Below are 18,453 nucleotides of genomic sequence, written 5' to 3'. Positions count from 1 at the left end.
CTAAATCCAAAACTTATAAGTTCGTGTTGACCCGTAAAACATGTTAAGAAATAAATATATTTTATTTTATTTTTTCTTATCATATTAATAATTTAATTTGCACATTTCTTTAGATTTTTCTGATGTATGTATAATATTTAAACTATACATTCATGGAATAAAATGTATTTACTTATGTAATACAGTAAATTAAATTTAAATTTTTGTTGAAAAAATGTATATTTTTATTCTTAATCGAGTCAAATGGGTCATGTTGTGTTCCTATTGGCATTTTTTTACCCGTTAGCTTAACAGGTTGTGTCGCGTTCACCCGTTAGCTTAACGAGTAGTGTCGTGTTTGACCCGAACCCGCAAAAACACAACTCGTTATAAGGTCTACCTTGGAGTATGACTTTAGAAGCATCAAAACATGACTTAGAATTTCATTAGGTACAATATAAAATTCATCAAGTGTATAAACATTTAAAATGCTTCGATCTGGAAACTGAAATTCTCAAGGAACAACTTAGCATACCCTAAGGAACGACTTAAGATGCCTTAATGTACGATTTTCGAAATTCTAGGATATGACTTTGGAAGCATCAAGACATGACTTGAGATGTCACTAGATACAACTTGAAATGCATTAATGGTATAAAAAAAAATTAAATTGTCTCGAGTTATAAACTGAAATTTTGAAGAAATGACTTGAGATGCCTTAAACAACGACTTGAGATGCCCTAATGCTAGACTTGAGATATTCTAAGGTATGATTTGGGAAACGTTAAAACATAACTTAGGATGTCTATAGGTATAATATGAAATGCATCAAGGGTATTAACATTTAAAATGCCTCGAGCTATGAAATGAAATTCTTTAGGAACGACTTAGAATACCCTAAGGAACGACTTGAGATGACATAAGGCACGACTTGAGAAATTCTTTTGAAAGAGTCAAAACATGATTTGAGATGTCACTAGGTACAATTTGAAATGCATCAAGGGTATAAACATTTAAAATGTCTGGAGGTACGAACTGAAATTCAGAAGAAACGATTTGAGATGCTTTAAGGAACGACTTAAGATGCCCTAAGACACGATTTGAGAAACTCAAGGGTATGACTTTGGAACCGGCAAAACATGACTTGGAATGTCACTAAGTACAATTTGAAATGCATCAGAGGTATAAACATTTAAAATGCCTCGAGTTAAGAACGAAAATTCTTAAGGAATTACTTCGGATGTCCTAAAGAACGGCTTGAGATGCCCTAAGGCACGACTTAAGAAACTCTAGGGTATGACTTTGGAAGCGTCAAAACATGACTTGAAATTTCATTACGTACAAAATAAAATGCATCAATTTAAAATGTCTCGATCTATGAACTGAAATTCTCAAGAAACAACTTAGCATACCCTAAGAAAAAATTTAGGATGTGTTAAGGCACGACTTGAGAAACTCTAGGTCAAAACATGACTTGAGATGTCACTAGGTACAATTTGAAATGTATGAAGGGTATAAAAAATTAAAATTTCTCGAGTTATGAACTTAAATTATAAATAAACGACTTGGGATGCCTTAAGTAACAACTTGAGATACCCTAATGTTAGACTTAAGAAACTCTAGGATATGACTTTGGAAGCGTTAAAACATGATTTGAAACTTCATTAAGTACAATATAAAATTCATCAAGGGTATAAAAATTTAAAATGTCTCGATCTACAAACTGAAATTCTTAAGGAATAACTTAGCATACCTTAAGGCACGACTTTAGAAACTCTACAATATGACTTTGGAAGCGTCAAAACATGAATTGAGATGTCACTAGGTACAATTTGAAATGCATCAATGGTATAAAAAAATTAAAATTTCTCGAGTTATGAATTGAAATTCTCAAAAAATGACTTGGGATGCCGTAAGCAACGACTTAAGATGCCCTAATGCTAGACTTGAGAAACTCTATGGTATGACTTGGGAAGCGTTAAAACATAACTTAGGATGTTTGTAGGTATAATATGAAATGCATAAAAGGTATTAACATTTAAAATGTCTCGAGTTACGAAATGAAATTCTTAAGGAACGACTTAGGATGCCCTAAGAAACAACTTGAGATGACATAAGACATTACTCTTTTGGAAGCGTCAAAACATAATTTGAGATGTCACTAGGTACAATTTGAAATGCATCAAGAGTATAAACATTTAAAATGTTTCAAGTTATGAACTGAAATTTTCAAAGAAACGACTTGGGATACCCTAAGGAATGACTTGAGATGTCCTAAGGCACAAATTGAGAAACTTAAGCGTATGACTTTGGAAGTGGCAAAACATGACTTAGACTGTCACTAGGTACAGTTTGAAATGCATAATGGGTATAAAAAAAATTAAAATTCATCGAGCTACGAACTGAAATTTTTAAGGAACGACTTGAAATGTCCTAAACAACGACTTAAGATGCCCTAATGCATGACTTGGGATACTCTAGGTTATGACTTGAGAAGCGTTAAAACATAACTTATGATGTTTGTAGGTATAATATGAAATGCATCAAAGGTATTAACATTTAAAATGCCTCGAGCTACGAAATGAAATTCTCAAAAATTGATTTGGGATGCCCTAAGGAACAACTTGAGAAACTTTAGGTTATGACTTTGGAAACGTCAAAACATGACTTGGAATGTCACTAGGTAAAATTTGAAATGCATCAAAGGTATAAACATTTAAAATGTCTCGAGGTAAGAACTGAAATTCTCAAGGAACAACTTGGGATGCCTTAAACAACGACTTAAGAAACTCTAGGGTATGACTTGAGAAATGTTAAAACATAACTTAGGATGTTTGTAGCTATAATATGAAATGCATCAAAGGTATTAACATTTAAAATGTTTTGAGCTACGAAATAAAATTCTCAAAGAAACACTTAGGATGCCCTAAGGAACGACTTGAGATGACATAAAGCACAATTTGAGAAGCTCCTTTGGAAGCGTCAAAACATGACTTGAGATGTCACTAGATACAATATATTTGAAATGCATCAAGAGTATAAACATTTAAAATGTCTTGAGCTACGAACTGAAATTCTCAAGGAATGACTTAGGATACCCTAAGGTATGATTTGAGACACCCTAAGGCACAACTTAAGAAACTTAAGCGTATGATTTTGGAAGCGGCAAAACATGATTTAGAATGCCACTAGATATAGTTTGAAATGCATGCATCATGGGTATAAAAAATTAAAATTCATCGAGCTACGAACTGAAATTCTTAAAGAATTACTTGAGATGCCCTAATGCATGACTTGAGATACTTTAAGGTATGACTTTTATATTATAGTTAAACCTTATTTGAAGATGGGTTTTGTCCAGGGGTTGACACTCGATCGAACGAACCGTTGCAAAGGTTTGGTGACATCAATTGCTACACAAACTCGTAGAAAATCCTCGGCATAATTACTCTCCCGATTTTGCTCCACACCCACAAGTCGTCCCAACCCCTGCCTTAGGGTTTCCCCCGTACTTGGAGTCAATAATAATGGAGGGAGGCCATTACACTGAACCCAAAACTTCTTATGGTTGACCAGAATACAAATTGGATCTTTCATACCTAATATATATATGTCTCCTCCAACACCAATAAGGCTTGATCAAAGGTCTAGAGTCCACCTCTAAGGATATGCTTTTTATTTCCATCAATTCGAAATGCAAAGAGGAATCGTTTGGCAAATATGCCTTGGATGTGCACATAAGCCCTGGAACTCTAGAGTCGTTTCATGGTGCTAATGAACGCGCCTTGGTTGACATCTTTCTTCGTGATTAATTGATGCATAAGGTAATTTTTTTTTTAATTTATGACTCAACATAGTCACATCTCCAACCACGATTTCAACATCCTCATCCTCAGTTAAAGCAAAATGCCAATGAAAACGATTAAGAATCTCGTCCATAATAAAAACACTTTGAAAATCCAAGAAAAAAGAGACATAAACCAATAGCAAAAACCTTTCAAATTCATGCAGAAGCGTAGCCGTAATTGGGAAGTTTTGTCGCCTAGGTTTAGCTCACTCAAACAAGACATTCTTTACCCTTTAACGTCAGAGTCGTCCCTGAGCAAGGGCACCAGGGGCAACCGCCCAGGGCCCAATTTCAAGGGGGGCCCAAATTTTTTTGGCTTATTCGCGCCAATGCCCCCTGAAAGTAACTTCGATTTTCAATTTGCCCCCTGAAACTTCATTCCTCCCACTTTGCCCCCCGAACTTTACAATTTCAATATTCCGTCAACTCCATCTATGGGTCCGTCAAAAACGCCTACGTGGAAGGGGCAATTTGGTCTTTTACATTAAAATAAATAAAACAGCCCCAGCATTCCCTCCCCCACCTGAACCCCGACCCCACCCAACCCAACCCACCCCACCCCACCATTCCCTCCCCCATCTGAACCCTGACCCAACCCACCTCAGTCTTCCGTCATCACATACCCACCAACCCAACCCTCATCGGTCTCTGCTCCGCCGTTCCACCACCTCCTGCAGCACCAGCACCAGCAGCTCCAGATGTTCTGGACCTACCAGCGCCACGACATCGAGCAAGTGAACGACTTTAAGAACCACCAGCTCCCCCTTGCCCGCATCAAGAAGATCATGAAGGCCGACGAGGACGTCCGCATGATCTCCGCAGAAGCCCTCGTCTTCTTCGCCAAGGCTTGCGAGCTCTTCATCCTCGAGCTCACCATTTGCTCTTGGCTCCACGCCGAGGAGAACAAACGACGCACACTCCAGAAAAACGACATTGCTGCTGCCATCACCCGCACCGACATCTTCGATTTCCTCATCGATATTGTCCCCCGGGATGAGATCAAGGACGAGGCCGCCGTCGGCCTCGGCGCCATGGTGGGGGCCACCGCCAGTGGGGTTCCTACTATCCTCCAATGGGACAGCCTGCAGGTGCCCCCGGAGGGATGATGATTGGGAGGCCCGCCGTGGACCCCACCGGGGTTTACGGCTTGCATCCGCTGCCCTCGCATGCCTGGAAGTCCGCGTGGCAGGCGGCGGCGGAAGATGGGTCGTACGGCAGTGGAGGGAGCAGTGGGCAGGGCAATCTTGATGGTCAAAGGTATGTGGCTGTGTTGTGTCTATAGATAATGTGGGTTCTTTTGGGCTTTGCTGGGTGATTCTTCATATGGGTATTGTTTGTTTGCTTGGTTTAATTGAGATTTCTCTGAGTTTTGGTTGTTGGGTTTGTGATAAATTGATGCTTCTTTGATGAATTAACTTAAAATGTGTACCTTCATTTGTGCTGTTGAATTTCATGGTTTCATTTTTTGCCTGTTAATGGTGTGGTGGGGAGGTTGGTGGGGTGGGTTGGGTTGGGTGGGGTCGGGGTTCAGGTGGGGGAGGGAATGCTAGGGCTGTTTTATTTAGTTTAATGTAAAAGACCAAATTGCCCCTTCCACGTAGGCGTTTTTGACGGACCCATAGACGGAGTTGACGGAATATTGAAATTGTAAAGTTCGGGGGGCAAAGTGGGAGGAATGAAGTTTCAGGGGGCAAATTGAAAATCGAAGTTACTTTCAGGGGGCATTGGCGCGAATAAGCCAATTTTTTTTAATTATATATATAATATATGGTATATATTATAATATTTAAAATAATAAAATATATATATGATTGATGCTGAGTAGCCTGATGTGTTGTTATAAAAAAAAAACGTTAGTATGTATATATAATTGCTAGTGGTTAGAAATTATAGTTTTTTTTTTAAATGGGGCCTAAAGTTATTGACCCAAAGGTGCATAATCATTGCATATGCCTTGGGAAAAAAAAGAGAAGAAGAAATTGAAAGTTGAAATGTTTTTTTTTTTTTTTAAACAAATATCTCACTCTCTCACTCTCTCTCTCTCTCTCTCTTTCAGGCTTTCAGCTCGCCCAGAACTAATCCAGTTTCCCAGTCGCCCTCTTCCTCGATCCTCAATTAATTGATTCAATTAAATTGAAGACTTGAAGTTAATCTATTCGATTCTCAAGGCATTTTCTCTTGAGTCTTAATCTCTTTCTTAGCCATGTCTTCAGGCATTTTCATTAACTGTTTTAGCCCTTATCCTTATTGTAATTGTGTTTTTTAGGTGGTGCATTTGATCACATAGTTGCTCAGATTGTTGAAGAACCTTTTTTTGACAAGTCTAAGGATTGCAACTTTAATTTCTTTTTGTTCAAAGTTTGTATGTTCAAAGGCCCTATAACTTTAATTATTTCTTGTCCAAAGTTTTTTATTCAAAATTTGTATAAAATGTGATATCATTTTATTATTTTCTTTTTAACTTTCAAGTAAAAGTAAATGAAAAACATGTCTATAGAATTTTATATATATATATTGTACAAAGGCCCATTTCAGATTTTCGCCCCGTCTCTAAAATGTTAGAAATGACACTGTTTAACATAGGTTATAGAGGGACCCATATATTACGGATTATATAATTCAAAAAACAAGTTCGTAGATCAAAATAATATTAAGGGTAAATTTTGATGATCATTGTTGTAATTTGCTCAAGTATTAATTCTATAGTGTAACTGCAATTTTGTTATTGTGGTCGCAGGCTTGCAGCTGCAATTAGTAACAGTGTGAACCATCAATGATCGAGATAAAGCAACGATCAATTGGTTTTACTTTTTATAATGTAAGGTAAACCGTAAACCCAAAAGCTTTATGTCCTTGTGGGAAATAAAATCTATTGTCTGTCATTTATAATTAACACACCCAATTAATTATTAGTTTCTTTACTTTGTAGCAATCGAGCACGTACCCAATTGGTCTTTAACATTGGATATAGTCACCAACAAAGTGAGCCAAGGAAATTCCTGAAAATAAATAAATATTTATTTAATAAACGATCGCTTACAGGTCAGCTCCAGCTTTGGATGACCAGGAGACCAACAACAAGACTAGAAAGCTCCGACCAGACCAGCTTCTCTTCTCAGAAACGTCTACTAAAAAACTAAAAAACTAGAAACTAGCTCTACTGTCTCTCTCTCTCTCTCTCTCTCTCTCTCTCTCTCTCTCAGCTCCGAATTCAGATCGTTTCCCAATTCACTTCACCAAAACGATGCCGTCTCGGAGAAGAACGCTCTTGAAGGTCATCATCCTCGGCGACAGCGGGTCCGTCTCTCTCTCTCTCTATCCCTCTCTCCTTGCTTGTAACCTTTGTGTGTTCTAGGGTTTTCTGCTTAAGATTGGGCGGATCTTTCTAGATCTTACATCACACACAACGATCCAAAAACCTAATTTTCAGCTCTTACTGTAGCAGCACATGAATTTGACTTTCATATAGTTTAAGAATTTATGATTTCATTAATTTTTTTAATATTTTGGTGATGTTTCTAGATAGTGAAATTTAAATTTGTTATGCTTATTAGTAAAAGGTTACAATTTTTTTTTTTGGTGGTAAGAGGGTTTGTTTAATTTGTGATTTGCAGGGTGGGGAAGACTTCTTTGATGAATCAGTATCCTTGGCAGCTGGAATGTTGAGTTTATGTATTTGGTTATTCAGTTTTAAGCATAATGGTTTTGTTGGTTAGTTAAAGCAATTTCATTTTTTTAGATGGTGGGTTTGCCTTTAACATAATTCTTATAGATATGTAAATAAGAAGTTTAGTAACCAGTACAAGGCCACGATTGGAGCTGATTTTTTGACGAAAGAAGTGCAGTTTGAGGATAGGCTCTTCACCTTGCAGGTTTCTTTGTAGTCCTAATGCTTATTTTATTATTCAAGTTTCCAGCTTTCTTTTTTTAATTAATAAAAAGCTTCCAGCTTTTTAATTTCCTTAAGAAGTGGAAAAAGATGTTTCTGGGCGTGTGTGCATTCTAATTGGGCGTGTTTGGTTGGGTTTATATTTGGTTGCTTATTTTGGGACTTTTCTATATTTATTGTGTTTGCATTACTTTTGTTCAATCTTTGATTGTGGTGGCCTAGAGGAACCTATGCCAATCCAGCCTGGACCAGGTGGTTTAACAGGGGAATGGACACCCAAATTAGCAATTTCTTGTATCCTATAAGTTGGGGGGTGGGGGGAGAAAAACTAGGACTAGATAAATTTTGCTGTATCTCATCAATTTTCCTTTTGGGATTCTCACACTAAATCCCACTAAAATATAATTCTACAATTTGTTACTGTGAGCGAATGGTTAGGATCAACAACTTTTACAGCTACAGAAAACATTCACATAATAAAACTAGAATGGTCAGATGGTTCTGACCATTTTATTCAACCGGGTAATTCTTAATGATTAGAGGTTCCTTTAGGACTTCATATTAACAATTTCATTTAGTTTAATGGTCCTATCTAAGGAATCATTTACTTAACATGATGATTTTCGGCTTAGCCATCTGCTAGTGCCTAGTATGAACTGGTGGGTCCTACACTTTTGAAAGTTTTCACGTGCATTTTAGAAGTGCTCAAGCACCCTCAGTTCCCTTAGTTCGTGTTTTTGAGAACCATACATTAAAAGAGGCACCCCTATTTGGTTACTACCCACAAGAAGTGGTAGAAATTAGACAAGTCTTCACCCTTGAAGATTATCAGGTGATGTCTTTTAGGAATATAATGAATCACAACTTGCTAATATTGCATGTGTGGAGGCTTGCATTTTCTCCTGTGTTTTTTGCAACAACTTTCTCTTCTGTCTCTGTGGACAAGGATTCATAGAGAATCCTTTGTTTCTGTGTCTAAAGACTACAATGGCACTTCTGATAAATCTGCATTTACTTGTCTCTGTTTACTTGGAGGAAGCCGAGCTTTGACTTTGTCTTCATTCTCTCCTACCTGTACTGTTACCATGGCCAAGGCTTTCATTCAATTATACTATCCTTCTTGATAATTAATGACGGATGTGCATTTTTCTTTCAGGATTTGTCTTTAGCTATGCTGGCTTGTCTTCACTTCATTTTTAGTTTCACAATATTACTTTTCATTTTTTTAAAAAAATCTGGTTTGGTTTTTATCATCCAAAGAAAGTTGTTGTATGAACAAGCTAATTGTAAATTGGTACCTTTAGTATATTGATTTGAATAGCATGAAAAGGATTTCACACTGTTAATTTATGATCATCAGATTATCACAGTTGATTAATTGATTGTTATCTCAATTGCTCATTGTGGAACTACTTTTCTTTGTATGGCTACTGCATGAAGATTGTAATATAGGGAATTATGTTGGCCATATATAGCATAAGTTGCATAACCAAGCAGAATTCATGTGAGAAATTGATTTTCTTATCTCTTAATTGATAATAATAGTAATGATACTTTGGAGTGCATGTTATGCCCTTAACCTCATAGCTATTGTTGAAAATGTTTTGGCTAACCACTTCTGCAAGTACTTTCTGCAGTATTTTTATGTTATAAATTCTTGGATAAGTTGGTGCGAAGTGTGTTTGAATGTCAACCCACATTGTATTGTTTTGTCAGATTTGGGATACAGCTGGTCAGGAGCGATTCCAAAGCCTTGGTGTAGCTTTTTACCGTGGTGCTGATTGCTGTGTTCTAGTTTATGATGTTAATTCGATGAAATCATTTGATAACCTTAACAACTGGAGGGAAGAATTCCTTATTCAAGTATGATTTTGGCTTTTTTATTATTTTTTAAAGAGTTGCATCCCTTGCAGATTTTTCTGTTGGTTATTTTTTTCTTTTTGGATCAACTTCCATTTGTTATGAGGTACAAAAAAAAAAAAAAAAATTGAACTTCTGATGATGACTTGACAATTCTTCGGCAGGCAAGTCCTTCAGATCCAGAAAATTTTCCATTTGTTGTTATAGGAAACAAGATTGATGTAGATGGTGGAAATAGTAGAGTGGTATGCATCTCTTAACCAAAAAATTTGTCATCTTCTCTCTCTCTCTCTCTCTCTCCCCCCTCCCCAAATCTCTTTCACACACACGCATGCAAACTATGCACAAATGATTTAGTTATAATATGTGTTTGAAGTCTACATTTCACTTTCTTTTTAATACTCCAGGTTTCAGAGAAAAAGGCTCGAGCTTGGTGTGCATCAAAAGGAAATATTCCATACTTTGAAACCTCTGCCAAGGAAGGCATTAATGTGGAAGAAGCTTTCCAGACCATAGCAAAGGATGCTCTGAAGAGTGGGGAAGAGGAGGAGATGTAAGTTGAACTAGAAACCACCTCCATTGATATGCTAATGCACCCACACATGTCCTCGGGTGTTTTTATAGTTCATGCCATATGCTTATATAAAACAAATTTAATCATCTAGTACTAGCCAAACCATTTCCTCTAAGGGAATTAAAATCCACAGTGCCCCAGTTAGATATTATAGCTCACCTGCTCACAAAGTAATAATTTAGTAGTTTTACTGAAAACGTTTCTCTCAATTTTCTTTTATATGTAGGAAATGAACTTTACTCTTGAGCTGTTCTTAATATTAGTTTCAGAACAGAAATCGGTCGCATAGTTATAATTATTACTTTTTTTTGGTAAACAAATTGGTTTGCTTGGTTTAACATTCTCAAAAAATTGATTAGGTGCCCCACTAACACAGAAACACATAATAAAAATTGGTGTTGCATGATGTACCTCAATTTCATTCGAGTTTGGTATGCCCTCTACTCTAGGACTCGTATTATTAGTGTATATATACCTCATTGAATAAGTATTAATATTAGTTTCAGTGTGACAGTTGGTAACTATTCAGCCTATTCTGATTTTGAGTATTACATCTATGCTAAAAAAGACAGTTACATATTTTTCTTTTCCAGAGTTCATCTGTTGATATCTTTTTCCTTTTGTTTTTGTTTTTCCTTTTGTCTCGGGTTGGAATTATCTGCTTCATAAAGATACTTGCCGGATACCATTGATGTCGGAAGCAGCAATCAGCCGAGGTCAACTGGATGCGAGTGTTAAATATTGTACCTGAATTCTTTCCCAGTAAACAATAAGTCATCTTTGGAAGTTACATTTATTGTTATGTATGCGGTGACAATGTACATTAGTGTTTGTGTGGAACAAAATGGTCTCATCAATGTTTTTTCAGTTTGGTTGTACGGTGCCTTCTTCTGAGTACTGTTTGATTTAATCAGGTTACATATAAGATTTATCCCCTTGATATGCCATTATTCTTGGTGAAAAGGATGGTCCAACTTTTATTTTTGGGAAAATAATGCAATTTTCATCAACCATAATGAGTTTGTCGATTGGTCATGCATTTCTAGTGCATTTCTAGTTCAACTCCTACAAACTTAAGTAGTTGGGGACAGACTTCTTGTTCCGCCGAGGCATCTTAAATTAATACATCCATTTTCCTAAAAATATTTTCGAAATTTAACTCTGCCCGAGGAAAAATAAAAAGTAGGCTTATTTACACTATTGCTCCCTGTAAGATACATTTTTTTTCACTTTGCCCCCTGAAACTTAAATCTTCTCAGTTTGCCACCTGAACTTCACAAAGTTATTACAAAAAACCCTATGCCGTTAACTCCGTCAATTTTTCCGTTAAAATAGCTGATATGGCACCTATATGGCATGAGTGAGGCCATTTTTTAGTTATGTAAAATCTATGTGGACAAAAAAAATAATTTTTAAACTAAAAAATAATAAGATCCATGTCAATTTTTTATAATTTTGTTTGTCTACATGGATCTTACATAACTAAAAAAGGGTCTCACTCATGCCATATAGGTGTTATGTCAGCTATTTTAACGGAAAAATTGACAGAGTTAACGGCATAGGGCCTTTTGTAACAACTTTATGAAGTTCAGGTGGCAAACTGAGAGGATTTAAGTTTCAGGGGGCAAAGTGAAAAAAAGTATATCTTACAAGGAGCAATGGTGTGAATAAGCCTAAAAAGTAATAATTGGCACTTAAACTTTAAATCATAAAACACTCGCGAACTTTTATAGGTAGCAACTAAAATTTGGCATTTTTGGAACGCAACAATTCAAGCAAATGAATGTGTCATTGGACATTTGTACAAAATGAGATCCTTCCCCTCCTTTTTTCTTTTCTTAGTATGTGAGAGAACCATTTTACACGGTAAAGAGTTGAAAGAAAAGGTTCCAAAACAGAGCACAATGGACTGTTGAATATCTCTCTGGCGTCTGGTTTATCAGCGGCAATGTTGGCAACTAGGACAGAGGTTGTATTCAGTTGGGGCACCTCTAACTTCTAAAACAGCATCCAAGAATCTGCCAAATTCTAACACACTAGGTATAGAAGATGGTTGATGACCGTGGCATAAGAATGGATTAGCACCTATTCACATGTTCATAGGTGAAGTTTACTTTGTCCCAACTGAAGAAAGGTTGTCCTGGCTGGGAGGCCGTATTGAACTTCCTGCCAATGTTGTGGATGAAAATTGGTTCGGAGGAGTCGGAGCCATTTGCCCCATGGGTCTCAACATAGGTGGCCTTTGGGAACCCATGCTTAGTGGGGGTCTTGGAGCTGAGTTAGTATTCATGGCAATTCTATTGGTAGGCATTGCTCTAGATGAGGAACCTTGTAAGCCAAGTCGGGTTGCAATTATCTGCGCCCGTTCATGGTAGAGCTTCTGTCTTGACCTGTCCAATTGCTCCCTTACCTTCATCACAACACTTTCCATCTCGCTAAAGAAAGTCAATTTGGCTTCCAACTTATGCAACTGCAGTAAAAAATAATAATAATAATAATTAAAAAAAACACCTCCAAAAAGTAAAAATTGATTTTATTAACAACAAACAAAAAGGAGGCAATTTGGCATTGGGATGACCTGCTTCTCTATCAACATGGCTGTAAGTTGTCGGATTTGATCTTCTTCCTGCTCTGCTAGAAGTTTTGCCTTCACTGCAGCTGCTGAGACTGCAGAAACTGCAGCATGCTTTATTTTATCAATTTTCTGATCAGCTTTTATCTCTGTACCATCATGTTTCTCTCTTTTACCATCTTTGGTTTTATCCTCAGCTGCAATGTACAAACAGGAAATCAGTAAATCACAGGCAATGAACATTAAACTCATGAAACTAAACTTTCCAAGTTTTTACTTGATTTGTTGCACAGTAATTTATGATCCAAGCATAACTGGCATGCATAAGAACCATTTCCTAGATTTTTATTTCTATCAAAATCCAACATGCTCACTTAACCAAAAAAGCATCCAATATGATCTAATTCTCCCCCTTGGCTTCTGCCAACCCCCTCCCCTTCACACATGATCATGCATGCACAAACACAAGAAGACTCAATTAAGCATTAAGTTCTTCCTCTCAATCAAATTTGATATGCTTTACATAGTATCCTAATACTGTAAGAATCCCCACAAATGAGGGGGGGAAGGGGGGGGGGGGGGGGGGGGGGAGGGAGAGAGAGAGAGAGAGAGAGAGAGCTGTACTTGCTCCATCTTCAACCATTGAATTCGATGTAACTGGTTGTGGAGGCTCATTCTTTTGTGGGGTCTGAGAATCACACACCATATCTACATCCTTTGGTATCTCTGTAGGTTGAGGGGGTTCTTCTGACTTGGTTGTAACTGGTTGCGGAGGCTCATTATTTTCTGAAACCAGAGAATTAGACACATCCACATCTTTTGATGCCTCTGTAGAACGGGGAGGTTCTTCAACTGAATTTAATGTTTCTGGTTGCTGAGGTTCATTCATTGTAGAGGGAAGTGAATCAGACATCTCCACATCCTTTGGTATCTCTGAAGGTTCAGAAGACTTTCCGGCTGAAATCCCTTCTTGTGACTCCTTAACAGAACTTGGTGGATGCTCTGCCTCGACTTTTGAATCATCTGACTCCCCCACAGTAGTTGGTGGTTGGTCCTTTGCTAACTCTAAATTGTTTGTTTTGTCCAAATTATCAGCTCCTACTTCCTCATGAGAAACTATGTCATCTTGTTCTGTTGCAGATTGTGACTTTTCTTCAGGAGGAAACTTTTCAAATTTCTTGTCACTATTTTCATTTGATAAATCTTTCTCTTCCAAACCTGAGGTGGAGTTATCATCTTTCTGGTTTTTGTCTTCATGGACTTTGTCTTTCTGAGCTTCCGTTTCAGAAGCAACACTGCAAATCCATCACTGACATTAGATAGAATACACACAAACAAGTAGAGGAATAAATGCTCTACACAAAATCACATACCTATCAGGACCAGCTTGCTCCTTACTATCATTCGGTGGATCTTCCAAAAGAAAGCAGTGCCTTGCAGCCAGTTCAATGCCAGGAGAGTTAGCAGATATGGATTTTAAAGAATTATGTGCTGAAGCAATAGCTACATCAGGTCCCACCAAACGTGCCAGGAATGCTGCCTGTAAAAGAGTGCAACCTATAAGTAGTGACACATAAGCAGTGTTTGAAGGCCAAAGTATGAGCTATATGTTTTCCTTGTTGCACCGAAATGCTTAAGTCCCACAGCATTAACGCCAGTCCCATTTGATTTTACTTGTGTATTGATACTGACATAAAATACATCATACGTAGACGGATGCATGTACGCATCATAGATATATTGATACCTGCATGCACTTACACACATACATCATACATACAACTAGCATGAATAATCAAGTAAGCAATAGCATCTAGAGATCACTTCAAATGCTCCAACTGGAAAAGAATGAAAGGTGAACAAATTCAATTCAGTCATAGTTATCTCAACTTCTGGAAATAAGCAGGAAATTTCTGAATGCACCTATAGTTGATAATTTGAAACATAAAATAAAATTCAATTGCCAAACATACTAGACCCACTAAAGGCACAAAAATAAGTATTAAGTTGTTGAAATTTGTAATAGAATGGGTACCTCAACAAAATACTTGTACCTTTTATTTATTGTTATGCAATATTGATATTTGGCTAACCATGTGAAGTGTGCTAGCCACCTGGGTAACAAAAGTTGTATAACCAGAGCAGGCTACCCGGAGACAAGATCTTCTAAAGAGATTCTTCAGTACTGTTATATGTCAAAGGTCCAATCTTGAATCATTTCAGTTTATTTTAGAACTTATATGCGAGTTCATAATTTAACTTTTTACATCACTTATTAATCTATTTATTTCTTTGTGGAACAAGTTCAACAGATTTACTTAGAATCATGTTCACTAACCCACCTGTTGATGCACCATATATCCACATATATGCATTCAACTTACCAGTGCCATGACAGGGTTTCCCACTTCTGCAAATGAAAGTTGACCTTCAGGTGTTGGAGAATAACCAACAACTTCAAATGCTTCTTTAAGAGCCTTGAGTGCAATATTCTCATCTGTTTCCTGATCAACTTTCAATTCACTAGTATATTCCAATTTTGAGGTTTCCTGACCAACTTTGACTTCATTTACATCTTCTGGCTTTGAAGTATCCTGCCCAACTTTTACTTCAGTCACTTCTTCTTTTGAAGTTTCCATTGCGGAAGTTTGGGGGTCACTCTCGTTAGCACCAGTATTATTCTCTGTTGTTTCGGGGGCATCTTTGGGGCAAGTTTTGGGGTCAGTTGAAGTTGGATCTGCAGTTTCTTTGGCACTAGCATCAAGATCATCATAATCAAGAAAGGTGTCCTCAATTGGCATTTGAACAAAGTGCAAAATACATTGAGCTTTTGTTTTTGTAGCAACATGTTCAGCAATCTCATTCCAGTTTTCTTTATACAGTTCCAATGCTTCAAGGAGAAGGAGGGTCTCCTGATCTGTCCACTTCCCACCACTTACCCCGGGAGCCTCAGCAGGCTCCATAAGAATGAAATCTGATGGAGACATACCAGAGTCTAATTTCCCATTATTAAAGCAATCAGTACATAGGTCATAATCAGCCTGTTAAAATGAATGTAATCAGTACACAGAATAAATGTAAATAGGACACTGAAAGTTCCAATAATCATAACATCCACTTCATCTCAAAAAAAAAAAAACAGAAAGTTGACATGAAAATCAGGTTGGATAAAGTTCTCGAGGTGGGATGCATTATTAATAGTAAGTAACTTTAATGCAATAGCATAGACTATTGACCAGGAAATATTAACAATTTACTATCAGCAGGTGATAAATCCTGCTGAACTACCAGAGATGTAAACAATACTGAATCTGACAACTTTGATATGAACAGATATAGCTTCATAATCATTAATACCTCGATCACATACATTACAATCACACACTTCAGATATTGCAGAAATATGACTGCAAAAGATTTGGTAAAATGACTTCTTTTCTTATTAACAATTTCAATTGGTTGAAGTGATCCACATGTTTTAGGACCCTTACAAATGTTCTACACTATTTAATTTAAAAAGCAAAATCAAAATGCAAATTAAGGTCAGGCAAAGTGTATCTTTCCATAGCAAGCATTGCTACAATATTCAATATACAATTGCTATGAAAGAACCAACCTGCTTCTGGCAATGGTAGCGCTTGCGTGAGCAATCAGCTGAACAAGAGTTGCAATGGTATTCAACAGCTGGCCCCTCAGGCCTCACCAACTCTTCAGCAATTGCAGACTCTGGAAATAACCCAGATGGCACAGTTGGGGTTGTGGTAGTTAAATTAGTCTTGGGAACGACTGATGAGCGTGATTCTAGTGCTTCAAAATGATATAACTTATCTACCAAAGAATCCTTTAGTGCCACCTCATCACTATCGGCACTGGCCACAGCAGAATCTGTTGGTTGAAACGGGTGGAAATTAATCAAACCCCAGTGATCCAAAAATTCCATTACTTCTTGTCTAGCATCAAATTCTCCGACTTCAAGCTCCAACAAATCCTTCAACTCAATCAATGTGCCCGGATTCATATGAAATCTCTTCATAATACAATTGCGTATCTCCAAGTACTTATCAGGAGTTCGCGTATCGGACTTCCCATTAAAGAAAGACGGCAACATACGCTCCTCAATGGGGTGAATTTTTGTCCATGAAAACCAACCTGGAAGCCAAAACAATGGTCCAATAAAAAATCAAGGTTAAAACCAAAATGCTTCCACCCCACATTATCAAACCATGCTCTTAAAACACAAAGTTTCAACACTAATGTTCCCTTTGCCTCCATTTGGTTCCAAAGTAATTTATTAACCTAACATTTCAAAGTAATGCTTCTAATTTTAAGAACTAAAACCAGTTCAGCACCAAAAAATTTAGCTCAGTCTCTCACTATCAGTAAACAAAAACCACCCAGTACACAGAATCAGAAACCAACCCAAAAAAAAAATTCAAACTTTCATTGAATTCTAAATTTCTAATCAAAATGTGCACAAAATCAAGGGTTTGACAAGAGCCAAAGAGTGTCACCACAATGACTGGGAACCACGTGAGCATTGACACCGCAAGATCTAATGGTTTCAAAGTCAGCCTCCATAGAAGCCTCCAGAGCCTCCAGCTCACTCTCCCTCTTCATCAGCTCAGCCACCGCCTCACCAGCCGACTGCTCAGACCGCTTAGCTTGCGCCGCCGCCGGCTTCGAGGCTGCAGCTGAAGCCGAAGCGAGGCTGTTGGGGCCCTGGCGGGCCCGGGTCAACGGGCCGTTGTGGTTGTGGATCGGAGGGTTGTGAGAAAGCGAAGTCTTCTCGCGAGTCATGCGCTTCGAAGGCGCGGACGAAGAGCCCGAGGCGCTGAGATTGCTGGCCTTCCGCTTTTGGGCTCCGGCGCGGCGCCGAGAAGAGGCCGGCTCGGATGACGGAGAAGAGTCGGCGTTAGCCGCCGGCTGAGCTCCAGCGTCGCGGCGTTTCTCTTCCATCGGGGAATGTTTGTTTGTTTGGAGGGTTTGGTTGTGAATCAAGGTTTGGCTCCTGGATATACACAGTTGGTTCACTATTGCTGTAGATTGTTACGGCCACAATTCGGAGGAATTCTATATGGACTTACCAAAATTAGGGGTGAGCGTGGTTAGAAAAACCAAACCAGATAACTTTAATCAAACCAACATTTCCAAAATGGTCAGTCTAAGAATCAAAATCAAACAAGCTTTAGCCCTATCTTGGTTTTTAATCGTGAATATTGGTTCAGATGGTTTAGTTATTCAAAAACTAAATAACAATTGGGCTAAAATATTAAGCCCAACTTTGTGAGTTTTATGGATAATGACCTTTTTTAAAGCCTAATTTGGCTAGCTAAAGACTCATTTTGCATACTTAATATAGCTATATAAAGGCTCATTTTGACAAAAACAGAATGAACAGCTATCATAATGAACAAGTGACAAGTACTTACATTTCTATAGTTTAAAAACATATATAAACTATAATAGGGAATTTGATTTACTCTATAATTAATAGGTATTAAAATTATATATAAAACAATTAAGATATAAAAATTAATACATATTATCAGTGGTGGTTTGGTTCGGTTAAAATCAAAAATTTTCATATTGAAAACCAAAACCAAACCACAAAGTTTGGATTGGTTTGGTTTGGTTCGAAACTCGATTTTTTAGTATTTTTACACACCCCTAACCAAAATCTTTGAGTTGACCCTGCGACCATTTTTCCCAATTTACTTTCACATCCGATTTTC

General features: G+C 37.5%; 2 protein-coding genes and 1 pseudogene across 3 annotated transcripts; 2 read left to right on the top strand and 1 right to left on the bottom strand.

Annotated features, from left to right (window-relative positions):
* Window positions 1-3,647: 3,647 nt before the first annotated feature.
* LOC147276944 (nuclear transcription factor Y subunit C-1 pseudogene) lies at window positions 3,648-5,108 on the top strand (annotated as a pseudogene).
* A 1,783-nt stretch (window positions 5,109-6,891) lies between these two features.
* RAB7B (RAB GTPase homolog G3F) lies at window positions 6,892-11,027 on the top strand. Its single transcript, XM_086253277.1, has 7 exons — window positions 6,892-7,123; window positions 7,441-7,467; window positions 7,599-7,698; window positions 9,432-9,578; window positions 9,740-9,820; window positions 9,983-10,128; window positions 10,821-11,027. Exons 1-7 carry the CDS (start codon window positions 7,071-7,073, stop codon window positions 10,885-10,887), a joined length of 621 nt encoding a protein of 206 aa, XP_086109403.1. The 5' UTR covers window positions 6,892-7,070; the 3' UTR covers window positions 10,888-11,027.
* Window positions 11,028-11,855: 828 nt separating this feature from the next.
* CHB3 (DNA-binding family protein) lies at window positions 11,856-17,911 on the bottom strand. 2 transcript variants are annotated; one of them, XM_086254883.1, is made up of 7 exons: window positions 17,233-17,911; window positions 16,338-16,870; window positions 15,106-15,762; window positions 14,095-14,261; window positions 13,346-14,016; window positions 12,728-12,918; window positions 11,856-12,619 (listed from the first exon to the last, which is right to left on the bottom strand). In XM_086254883.1, the coding sequence occupies exons 1-7, from the start codon at window positions 17,675-17,677 to the stop codon at window positions 12,260-12,262; spliced, it is 3,024 nt and encodes a 1,007-aa protein (XP_086111009.1). In that variant the 5' UTR covers window positions 17,678-17,911; the 3' UTR covers window positions 11,856-12,259. The 2 variants fall into 2 exon arrangements, with proteins under 2 accessions (XP_086111009.1, XP_086111010.1); XM_086254884.1 differs by having other exon boundaries at window positions 13,364-14,016.
* Between the last annotated feature and the right edge of the window lie 542 nt (window positions 17,912-18,453).

Source organism: Dryas octopetala, chromosome 8 (assembly GCF_963921425.1).
Source record: "Dryas octopetala chromosome 8, drDryOcto1.1, whole genome shotgun sequence".
Lineage (NCBI taxonomy): Eukaryota > Viridiplantae > Streptophyta > Magnoliopsida > Rosales > Rosaceae > Dryas > Dryas octopetala.
Note: the sequence above shows the minus strand (reverse complement) of the source record. Positions and strands in the feature narration are given on the sequence as shown.